The sequence below is a fragment of the Cebus imitator genome, unplaced genomic scaffold, assembly GCF_001604975.1.
Source record: "Cebus imitator isolate Cc_AM_T3 unplaced genomic scaffold, Cebus_imitator-1.0 Scaffold85, whole genome shotgun sequence".
NCBI classification, from domain to species: domain Eukaryota; kingdom Metazoa; phylum Chordata; class Mammalia; order Primates; family Cebidae; genus Cebus; species Cebus imitator.
Genome location: NW_016107400.1, coordinates 2,436,676 through 2,448,780, shown reverse-complemented (window position 1 = coordinate 2,448,780; position 12,105 = coordinate 2,436,676). Strand labels below are relative to the sequence as shown.

At 50.2% G+C, this 12,105-nt stretch overlaps 1 protein-coding gene across 9 annotated transcripts in view; it reads right to left on the bottom strand.

The window, feature by feature from the left end:
* SYT17 (synaptotagmin 17) overlaps positions 1-11,619 on the bottom strand; it is a 98,620-nt gene extending 87,001 nt beyond the window's left edge. Inside the window, exons 1-3 of one of the 9 annotated variants that reach the window (XM_037740538.1) lie at positions 11,309-11,619; positions 6,344-6,361; positions 5,546-5,694 (exon numbers count right to left, since the gene is read on the bottom strand). Coding sequence is in view for 3 of the 9 variants with exons in the window: in XM_017534276.2 (XP_017389765.1) it covers positions 5,546-5,694; positions 6,344-6,366; positions 6,570-6,672 (275 nt within the window). In the remaining 6 variants the exon portion in view is untranslated. Of the gene's footprint in view, positions 1-5,545; positions 5,695-6,343; positions 6,367-6,569; positions 7,201-10,801; positions 11,240-11,308 lie in introns of those variants that run through there. The other 8 variants (XM_037740536.1, XM_017534275.2, XM_037740537.1 and 5 more) reach the window with 8 other exon arrangements.
* Between the last annotated feature and the right edge of the window lie 486 nt (positions 11,620-12,105).

Here is a 12,105-nt window from a genome sequence, read left to right as displayed (position 1 = left end):
GTGGTGGCTCGTGCCTGTAGTCCCAGCTACTCGGGAGGCTGAGGCAGGAGAATCACTTGAACCTGGGAGGCAGAGGTTGCAGTGAGCCAAGATTGCTCTACTGCACTCAAACCTGGCCACAGAGTGAGATTCCATCTCAAAAAAACAAAAAAAGAGCAGTAGGCTGGGTGTGGTGACTCACACCTGTAATCCCAGCACTTTGGGATGCCAAAGTGGGCAGATCACCTGAGGTCAGGAGTTTGAGACCAGCCTGGCCAACATGGTGAAACCTCATCTCTACTTAAAATACAATAATTATCCAGAAGTGGTGACACACATCTGTAATCCCAGCTGCTTGAGGGGCTGAAGCAGGAGACTCACTTGAACCAGGGGGGTGGGGGTTGCAGTGAGCTTAGATCATGCCAGTGCACTCCAGCCTGAGCAACAGAGTGAGACTCCAAGAGAGGGGAGGGGAGGGGGAGGAGAGAGGAGGGGAGGGGAGGAAAGGGAAAAAGAAAAAGAAAGCTCTTCCTGTTCCCTCTACCTATCTAATTCCTTCCCATAGCTGAGGTCTCTGCTCCAGCAGCACCTCCTCAGAGAAGCCCTGCTATGGTTTGGATGTTCTTCTCCTCCAAATTTCATATTGAAAATGTGACCCCAATGTTGGAGGTGGGGCCTGGTGGGAGGTGATTAGATCATGGGGGCAGATCCCTCATGAATGGTTTGGTGTTGGCCTCAAAATAATGAGTGAGTTCTCACTGTATGAGTTCCCATGAGATCTGCTGGTGGGGCACCTCCTCTCCCCTTGCTTCCGCTCTCACCATATGATGCCTGCTCCCTCCTTCACCTTACGCCGTGGATGTAAGTTTCCTGAGGCCCTCACTAGAAGCAGAAGCTAGAGCTATGCTTGGACAGCCTGCAGAACCGAGCCAAATAAATCTCTTTTCCTTGTTAATTACCCAGTCTTGGGTATCCCTCTACAGCCACACAAAACAAACTAATACAGGTTGGGGGAAGGATGAATAATTTGCACCACTGTTAAATGGTAGAACCACAACTGAGCCAGTCATGCTAAACCCTAAATGTCTCCAAGTCGGGCATCTCTGAGAGACCTGTAAGAGCCCTGCGCATTGTAGGTATTCAACACATGCTTGTTCGACAACCAACCCACCAACTTGACTTTAATTCACTCTTCAATGAGGGTCTTTCTGGCATTGCTTCAAAACGCACCGGTCAGACTGTACAATTTTCCTAATCTTCACCAGCCCAGCCCAGCCAAGAAAAGTTGGGTGCCCACAGGACATGAGCACATGTGACAATTAATGTTGTGTGCCCAAGATCACATGCACAGCACACACAAAGGGCCACTCATCTGCCACGTGCCAGGCCACAGAAGCAAGTCCCATGGCTCTTGGCTCAAATGCCACAGGAGGAACAGCACTGCAAAGCCCATACACTTGATATTTCTACTTCCTGTCTGTTTGATAACATGCAGCTGGCTGCTTGGTAAATAAATCTGGGGAAACACAAGCTGTAAATTTGCTTTTTGAATGATTTAGCCTATCTTCCATTTACAGATTTCTCTTACCATTTTGCATTATGCTGAGTGCCAAAAACGTGTTAAGCACTGCACAGGGTTCAGAAGAGACCACATTCATCCTGGGAAGCATGAAGGTCATGTACAGTTGTTCAGGCTACAGACTGCATAACCCTAGGTGCTGCCATTCATAATGGCCACCATGTGAATGGTGCCACCTGGAGTTGTGTGGTATATTGGCCCTGCTGGGAAAGTTCCAGTCCACTTCTCTACTAGCGACAAAACCAAAAAAAGTGTCTGCCCAGAGGGTCCCAGCCCTCTTGCCCCTGCTTACACAAAGGGTCAGCAAGGCCAAACACAACTGTCCTCCAACTCAGCATCAAAACCTAGGCTGTGCATCTGTAACACTCAACATCTGGATATCCAGGGGGCAAACAGGTACCTGACAGCAATTTTCAATACCTATGAAGGGTCTCCCCCGGTACAGAGGAAAATTCAAACTCCTCATTCCAGCATTCAAGACCCAGTTCAACCTGAGCTCGTAGGCTCATTTTCCATGCGTCCCCCAGCTCCTCCCAGACGCAGCGTCCATTTGTGGTCTCTGCCCATTTCTGTAGTCTATTCCCTCCTGTCTACTGGGGAGATACCCAGTTGTGACACCCCAGTTGTCTATTACAGGGGTCTGCAAACTACAGAGCCAAATTCACTACCTGATTTTGTAAATGAGGGGTTACTGGAACACAGGCGTGCCTGTTCATTTACTGTCTAAGGCTGCTTTCGCACAGCAATGGTAGAAATAAATAGCTGCAACAGAGGCCATAGGGCCCATGAGGTTAATATATTTACTATTTGGGCCTTTATGTTAAAAGATTGCCAACCCCTGGTCTAGTAGTTTAGTTCATGTGTTTCAGGTGGTAATGACTATTTTCCTGGTTTCTTGGGTGGGCAGGTAACCGGCATGATTCTAGCACCATTTCCTCCAAGTGAAAGTGATTGGTACATAATCCAAGCCAGGCTAATGGGAGTCTTTTCTGGTTTTGTTTGTTTATTTGTTTGTTTTTTATACAATGGCAACCAAATGCAAGTCGAGTGCTGCCACATGGGGAAAACAAGCTTAAGAATGAGGCCTATACAGAAGAAACAGAGAAAGCGCGAGAAAGGCTCTGTTGACATCATTTCTGCTCCTGGATCCAGCTATGCCTGAAGCCATCATTCCTGAATTCTTTCATAACAAGACCTTATGCCGGACTGTCATATATGGTATGCAGGGTGTAAATCCACAGCTCTAGGAGGCAACCTCACTTACACACCTGCCTTACCTACTACATGAGATTGAAAATTCCCTGAACACAGTCACAGGATCCTATGTAGCCCTGTGTATACCATAGTGCTTGGCACACCATGTGCTTGAAAAATAACTACAAAAGGAACCGAGGTTAACTTTTCAACTGGATGACTTTTAGGATTCAGGTTCTGCCTGTAGGATAGTCTGCCAATCAGTAACTTTTTCTGAGTGAACAAGACAGGCAAAAATCCCTGCCCACGTGGAGCTGGCATTCTTGTGAGCATAGCTTTAAAGACATTAGATGAGGCCGGGTGCAGTGGCTCAAGCCTGTAATCCCAGCACTTTGGGAGACCGAGGCGGGTGGATCACGAGGTCAAGAGATCGAGACCATCCTGGTCAACATGGTGAAACCCCGTCTCTACCAAAAATACAAAAAATTAGCTGGGCATGGTGGTGCGTGCCTGTAATCCCAGCTACTCAGGAGGCTGAGGCAGGAGAATTGCCTGAACCCGGGAGGCAGAGGTTGCGGTGAGCCGAGATCGCACCATTGCACTCCAGCCTGGGTAACATGAGTGAAACTCCGTCTCAAAAAATAAATAAATAAAATAAAAATAAAAATAAATAAAGACATTACATGGACTGAACTAACTTCTGCTGCATAGACCAGTGGAATCCTCTTTTTTTTTTTTTTAAACAAAAATTTAAAAAGAAAGTCTTGCTCTGTTGCTCAAGCTGGAGAGCAGTGGTATATTATAGCACACTGCAGCCCTGACGTCCTGGGCTTACGCGATCCTCCTGAATGGCTGGAACGCTAGGCACCAACATGCCCAGCTAATTTTTAAATATTTTGTAGAGATAGGGGTCTCATCGTGTTGCCCAGGCTGGTCTCAAACTCCAGGCCCCAGGCAGTCACCCCGTCTCAGCCTTTCAAAGCACTGGGATTACAGACTTTAGCCACAGCACGCGGCTGTGTATTATGTCTTGATTAATGAGTTGCTTTCACTAAAAATCTCAACTTTACACACGCCTGCAGGAGTCAGGCCACAACTTAGGAATAATGAATAATGGAAGAGTTCCTTAACACTGTATTTATATCAGTTTAATTAATCTCTATTGATATCTAATACTAACAGAAATAAATGCTTATAGAACATTTACTCTGTGCTAAGCATATTATATGCATATCTCATTTACTTTTTTTGTTTGTTTTTTTTTGAGACAGGGTTTCACTCTTGCCCAGGCTGGAGTGCAGTGGTGCAATCACAGCTCACTGTAGCCTCCATCTCCTAGGCTCAAGCAATCCTCCCACCTCAGCCTCCAGAGTAGCTGGGACGACAGGCACTCATCACCATACCTGGCTAATTTTCTGATGTTTTGGTGAGCTTGGGGTGGCGGAGGGGTCTCACTATGTGGCCCAGGCTGGTCTTGAACTCCTGAATTCAAGTGATCCGGCCCCCTCTGCCTCCCAAACTGCTAACAGCCATGAGCCGCTGCGCCCAGCCAGAGTTACTTACATTTATAATCGCTGACAAGGTATCAAGCATCCCTAATACTTTTCCACATACCAGATTCATTGACTCCCCACAACAACTCTGATAGAAAAACTATTCTTTCTGGCATCGCATTTTACAGATGGGACATCAAGGCACAGAGACATCAAACAACTTGCTTGAGGTCACAGAACTAGAAATAGCAGTTGAGATTACACAGCCTGGATACGGAGCCATTTTGCTATGGAAATATTTGATACTTGCTTCTCAGAAGAGAAAATGAGAGGCCTGAGGCATGAGCCCCAACTTGGAGAGAAAGACGGGGCACCAGAGACTTTTGGAATCTCAGGCCAAGGACTGAGCTAAGACAGCACTCTCTCCTTCCACCCTGCCAGGTTCCAGCTGTGGGTCCTGGCTGCAGTCTCTCCCTCCTGGGCCTGCCCCTCGGAGTCATGAGCAGCTCACTTGATGACTTCCTGACCCTTCCCAGCTCTGACCTTCTTGACTGTACCCAGGCTCTCTGACCACATCCCTCTCTCAGTCACGGAGAGGTGGACCAGACACATGGCTGAGAAGCTTCAAAACTGCGTTCCCAAAATATCTGAGCGACTGGCAGATGGAGATGTTGTATGCAGGCGCGGGAGGAGAGCGAATTAGAAATAAAATGAAAGATGCCAGGGAGAACATAAACAGCGTTGGAGGACGGGATGGAGCCCGGAGGTGCTTTTCTGCTTCCCTGTTGCTGAAGTTCTTGTTCAGAGCAGCAAAAAGGCACTTGTTTCTTTATTCCGTCTGCCCATCCATGCAATGGATATTGATCGAGCCTTTACTACTTGCAGGCCCTGGACTGGATGCCAGGAAATCTTGTCACACTGACTTGGATGGAAGCCTCAGAATGTGGTTAGCGCTTGAAGGATACAGAGGCTCACAGACCTGTTCTGCTCAGAACAACACTCCACGTGACTAAAAATTCCCACACACTTAGCATTACACAGTCCATATCTCCAAAGGCCCAATGTGCTACTAGGTGAACTAAAACCACACCACCAGCCAGTCTCGCCGGCTTGCTGAACAAAATGAGGGGTACAGAACATAGCCCCAGTCTGCAGCAAAGATGTCCATGGAAACTCAGCCTGCTGCTCTTTCATGCCCGTCAAATCCTCCCTCCCATGGCCCAGGCCCCCAGCCTCCTTCTTAGAAAAAGGGAAAAGTCTTGAAATTGCTTTCAGAGAAGTTCAGAGCAGTTTTACTTACAGCCAGGGAGGGGTCTGAGCAGGGAAAGGTCCCAGAATTTCAACTTCATCCTCACTCGACTGGCAACAGCTGGACTCGTAGCACTTCTGACAGCAGTGCCGGCAGGTCCATCTGCACAGCAGCAGATCAGAGATTCTAGAAAGAAAACCCTGAGGCCATTGGGGGAGGGGAGTGGGGAGCAGGGGGAGAGGGGAGGTGGGCAGAGTGAGGAAGAGGAAGAGGAGAAACAACACCCAAAATTACAAGCAGCCGATCTCGGATGAGAAAAAGACATTCAAGAGTTCTGGCTCTGCTGCTCAGCACTTAGAACAAAATGTTTTCCATTTCTATTTACCAACTGCAGGCACAAAGATAGCAAACATCAACTCGCTGGAGCCATTAGCAGCAAGCAAAACATTTGCAGGTATTTTCTTTTGTAGTTTATGTGAACGTCTTTCTTGACATGTGGGTGGTTTATAGGACATCATGAGGGCTATACAATATGTTCTTGAAACAGAATGCGTATTACTCTGTCTTCTGGAAAGCAGGGGAAAAGATTTTAAAAAAGAATCTCGGTGACATGAAACAGACAGAGATAATCAAACGGAATAAGTAGAGGTGGAGAGGGAAGCTTGTCAACTGGTGTCTTTTCAAAACCGGGATCTCCTTTCGGTAGAAAGGAATGGAAACTGAGCTGTTATTAACACCAGGTTATTGTCGAATATTCAACATCCCCACAGCCCCACATAAGACTCCAAAATGAAAGTCAGGCATTTCTTGATTAGAAACCAGACCAAACAAATCATCAAATGAACCCACCTCGTTTAATGGTTCCAGCTGCCCTTTTAAGATCCACGATGAAGCCAAGGGTATAAGGGAATGAAGGGGTTAAAGAGAGACAAGACCAGTTTAGCAATATTCCAGCAACTCAAAAAAAAATTTACAAAAAAAAAAAAAAAAAAAAACCCATTCAAAAGTGGGTGAAGGACATGAACAGACACTTTTAAAAAAAAAAAAAAAAAAAGCCCTGCATATTTTCACTTACCATCCTGGGAAGGGAGCTGACTTCCTAACAAGGTGTTGCTATTTTCAGGGCTGCTGGTAGCCTCCTGGTTAACCAACACCAAATAAATGGGAAACTCTAGCATTTCGATTTGATTTGCACCGTATGCTGTTATGAATCAGAGCGGGCGGATAGATAGTCATGCTATCCAATACAGCCACACTTCAGGAGAAGAGCAAACCTTCCTATACAGAAATAGCCATGTAGCCAACCCGAAAGGACATGATTAGCTAACATGCAGGCAGGCACACAGTGGATGGTACTTGGGTCCCCCGCCCTCCCGGAGGCCCTACCTTCCAATTCTGCTCCAATGGTGATAGTGGGGTGTTTCCTATCACCACCCACAAATAGATGGAACTAAAAAGGAAGCCCTAATCTGGTCCTCTTGAGGAGGGAGGCCCTCCCTTCCTCTTGTGGTCCCACCCCGCCTCCCCATCTTCCTCTCCTGGGTTCTCAAGGCACAGACTCCCTCCTTCTCTTTAAGATGGGTTTCCAAATAGGCCAAGTGGACTAAATAGGTTAGAAGTCCTGCACCCCAACCTCGGGCATGTCCCAGAGGTGAGCTGAGGTGGGACTCAAACTCAGAACTTTGAATCAATGGGGAGAAAGTTATTATCTCCCTCCCCCCATTCTCCTTCAAGGATGAGAAAGTCTCAATTTCATACCATTGTATGTTAATGTCTTTTTACCACTTAACAATTCCTACCTCCCCCAACCTCTTCCTTTTAAACAAAGTTGATCTAGCTCAGAGCCTTGGAGATAGCCACATCCACCTAGAATTTGGTAATGTGGCATTATTCCAATTATGTTTATTCTTCTAGTTGACTTCTGCCTATGTCACATGATCTGGATTTCCTGTAAGAGTCGTGACATAATGTTTCCTTATCATATGATTTTTTTAAGGTAAAAAATAAAAGTGAGCCCATTTATAGAAAAAAAAAATTAAGTTAATAATAGTATAGGTAGGGCTGAGTGCAGCAGCTCACACCTGTAATCCCAGTATTTTGGGAGGCCAAGGTGGGTGGATCACCTGAGGTCAGGAGTTTGAGACCAGCCTGGCCCACATGGTGAAACCCTGTCTCTTTTTAAAATACAAAGTATTAGCCAGGTGTGGTGGCAGGTGCCTGTAATCTCAGCTGCTGGGAAGGTTGAGGCAGGAGAATTGCTTGAGCCAGGAGGTGGCAGTAAGCCGAGATCGCACCACTGCACTCCAGCCTGGGCGACAGAGTGATACTCCATCTAAAATAATAATAACAAGGCCGGGCGCGGTGGCTCAAGCCTGTAATCCCAGCACTTTGGGAGGCCGAGGCGGGTGGATCACAAGGTCAAGAGATCAAGACCATCCTGGTCAACATGGTGAAACCCCGTCTCTACTAAAACTACAAAAAATTAGCTGGGCATGGTGGCGCATGCCTGTAGTCCCAGCGACTCAGGAGGCTGAGGCAGGAGAATTGCCTGAACTCAGGAGGCGGAGGTTGCGGTGAGCCGAGATCGCGCCATTGCACTCCAGCCTGGGTAACAAGAGCAAAACTCCATCTCAAAAAAAAATAATAATAACAATAATAGTAGTAGCGCAGGTGGTACATGGCTTGTGAAAAATTCAAAATCCTTGAAGTGGTAAGGGAATAACAACAGCTTGGGAAACAGCCTAAAGGCATTCATTACAAATGTCTCTAAAGCCAAAACCATACACAGAACAAGACCCAAAGGTGCTAAGGGGCCATGCAACAAGCTGAGTCAAGAAGTTCTAGAGTCCTAGTCTCACCATCAACTGATCATATGACCTGGGCAAGTCAGGGACCTCTCTGAGCTTCGGTTTCCTCTTTAGTGGAAAAGCTGCTCTGTACCTCAAAGGGGTGCTGTTGAGGTGGGACAGGACACTGACTATGCAAATGCTTGCTGTCCAGCTGAAAAATAAAATGCACCCTGTCTGTGATGAGAGTTAGGTGACTGTCAAGACCTAGTGGAACCCAGTAGGCACCAGGTATTGTCCCAGAAGGTACAGCAGGGCACAAAACAGCAAAATATTATACCCTCATAGGGCTTTCATGAAAAAGTGTTTTAGAATGTTTAGGATAAAGTGATACTTTTTCATAATAATCTATGACTATTTTCTGAATACAGGGAAGTGTTTCCTAGACGTGTGGTGGTCAAAAAAGGCCATTTATGAAACCAAAGTGAACAGAGATGAGGCCACCTCATACCCCTGCTGAAAAACATCCTCCCCAGCTTTCTCAAAGCCCAGGTGCAAGATGAATGTCAAGGAACAGAGAGAAACCAAAGAAGATGAAAGAAAGTGCCCTGACGTTCCCAGGCATGCTGCATGCTGAGTCTTTCTAGCGTTGCGTCTCCTGGGTTCATGTGTTTGACACCAATGGAAGAGAACTAATTCACACCAGAAAGAGGAAGAAAGAGAACCCATTCAATCTAAACAGAGGTTGGTAAACTAAGGCTCAAGACCAAAACTAGCCCCGCAGCCTGTTTTGCTGCAGCCCTTGAGCTAAGAATAATTTGCAACCATTTTTAAATGGTTGAGAACTAAAAAGAAGATGCATGCCTCTTGACTGGTGCAAAGTATACAAAATTCACATTTTGGTGCCTGCAAATAAAGTTTTATTGGAACGCAGCCATGCCCACTCATTTACTACTGTCTATAACTGCTTTGGTGCTATAGTCAGAGAGGAGTAGTTGTGACAGAGAGCATGTGAGCCTCCCAGGGAATAAAAAAGAATACTATCTGGCACTTTACAGGAAAAAATAGTTAACACCTTGTTCTAAAAGAAAAACCAACATCACTGGATCATCGTCATATGAAATGCTTAACCTATCAACCGCCATCCCCTCTTGAGATCCCACCTTGACCTCTAAGCAGCTGTGTGGCCTTGGGCAAGTCACTTAATTTCTCTGTGCTGAAGGCGGCCATTAAGAACCCAAGGAGCCAGTAATCATGTTCATTTCTCACTAAATTGTGCACTCAGAGGGGCAGGAACTGTGCTGTTTTCATCACTGTATCCTCAGTGCCAGCACTTAGTAGGTGGTCACACAGGTGTTTGTCGGGCGACTATTGAATGGCCCCTGGACAACACACAGCACACAGTGGGTGGACAGTAATGTGACCTTCACCGAACTTGAAAAGAGAAACCGTCGATTTCAGGAAATAAGCCAATCCAGGGAATCTAAAGCAGGAGAGGAACGGAAGAGGCTCCGCCAGGTGACACAGCATGGAGTTTCCTGGCAGGCTTAAGTGTCTGAGGACAGGATTGAGGGGATATGTGAGCCGGAGGGGAATGGGGGGACCAGCAGCACCCCCATCTGTGGCTGAGGGGACAAGATGTGAGCCGAGGCGCACCCTGGACGTGGGAGTCTAAGCTTCTCTGCCCAGCTCAGAAGCGCTAGCCCCAGAAGCAAACAGCTCAACTGGTCTCACTGCGGGTCTGCCTGCTTGACCTTGGCGCTGACCTGCGGTCACTTCCCTTCGTGCAGAGGAGAAAGGTCTTTTCGTCAAGAAGCCCGGTCCACCCCTTCACCCCCTCCCTCCCAGAAAGGCTGCTTAGAAATTATTTCAGAATTATTTCAGCCCAAGGATTCTTGGAGGACGTTTCTGCAAGGTTAAGAGGGTCCACATCTCTCAGACCCCAATGCAGCGGACTAAAGTAGCAGGCTCCTTTCTCTTCACCAGCGCGCTTCTGGCCACCAGGTGTCCCCCACCCCTCAGCACCCAGTGCCCGGGAGAGACGACGTCCTTGTCCCTCTTGGTCGGAACAGCTGCCTCAGGCTTGCTCCGCCGGCCAATTAGCCGGAGCCGTCACCACGGCAACGGCAGCTGGCGGGCCGGGCGGCTGGCGCGCCCCGGGCGGCCCTCCCCACGGCCCCTCCCCTGGGGTGGGGTGCCAAGGGGAAGGAGGGGACGGGGGACGGGGGCCGGGGGTGGGGGAAGAAAAGTCCACCCCACCCCCCATTCCCTCCCCAGGAAGCAAGGGCACGCGTTGCAGAGTCTACATAGGACCCTCCATCCCGGGGTTTGGGGGTCCCCAGTCTCTCCTCCCGGGGCACACCCCTGTTGCTGCACAGGTTGACCGCGCACGGGCACCCTTTTTCTTGAAGCAAGTTTGTGGGAGCCTAGCCGTGGGCCCTCCCTTCCGCGCACTCCCAGCCGGAGGGGGCGCGGCACCCCCTACCCCCACCCCGGACCTTGCCCCCAGCGTCAGCCCTACCTGGATGTACGCCATTTTCGCCCGCGCGCACTCACTTCGGCCCGGGCATGGCGCCGCCACGGCCACTTTGCCCTCGCCAACAGCCGAGGGGGAAGAAAGCAAGGGGGGAAAGGAAGAAAAAGGCAGCCGGTGGCCCCAGACGTGACTGGCGTGGCTGATGAGCGGCGCCCGCCCCTCCGCCGGCCGCCCCGTCCTTGCCTTTCCCTGCGTTCCGGCTCTTGGAATCGGGGCCGCCTCCCCGGTTCGGAGAGATAGGGCGCCCAGGGCCCCCGCCTCGGCCTCCCTCGCTGTCCCGTGCTCCCCCTCCCGAGGCGCGCCCCAGGCTGGAATAAGGCCGGGGCGCCTGGGCACGGAGCCCGGGGCAGCCGCGGGGACTGCAGCGACCCCAGCGCGGGCGGGGCCGGAGACGCTGGGGCCCGAGCGCACGGGAGGCGGGGGAGGGGAAGGGGGTGGGAGGGGCCGGTACATAGGTCAGTCCATCCTGCTGGCACGGGGGCTGGCACCTACCGAAAGCAGGGTCCCCGAGGCGGCCGTGGAGCGGAGGGGACACAGTGCAGCCTGCCATGAAGTCTGCAGCAGGGAGGGTCCCCCCCATCCAGCCCTCTCCCCAAACTGGGTTGGTAAAACTTTATTCCTGCCCCACCTGACGCGCCTAGCACGGTTGCGGTGAGGCTCGCCGAGACTGCTTGGTTGGGAGCCTCAGGTTAAGGTGGGCGTAGAGTGCCCCAAAGGGAGGTGCTGCGTCCAGGGCTGCAGGGGTCGCGCGGAGAGAGCGGAGCGCCCCTTTACCCTAAACCTGCCGGAGTTGCGCCCTGGACGCAACAGGTCTAGCGCGGGGCGGCCCGGCAGCGCCACCCAGCGTCTAGCGGGGGTGCCCGGCCTGGCGCGCTCCTCCGTCCTCCCGCAGCCGGCCTCCAGCGAGCTTGCGCCCCGGGACGTGTCCACCGCCGCCCTCACCTGCCTGTCCGCGTGGCTGGGGCGCCCTGGACCCGCAGGCTCTACCAAACCTCCCAGCCCAAGGCTTCTGGCTCTCCAGTTGGAGATTCGAAGAGGGGACGTTGGTCTCCGCTGGATTTTTTATTTTATTTTTGATACAGTCTCACTGTCACCCAGGCTGGAGTGCAGTGGCCCGATCTTGACTCACTGCAACCTCTGCCTCCTGGGTTCAAGGGATTCTCGTGCCTCGGCCTCCTAAGTAGATGGGACTATAGGCGCACGCCACCATGCCTGCTAATTTTTGTATTTTTAATAGAGCAGGGGTTTCACCACGTGAGCCAAGCTGGTCTCGAACTCCTGGCCTCAAG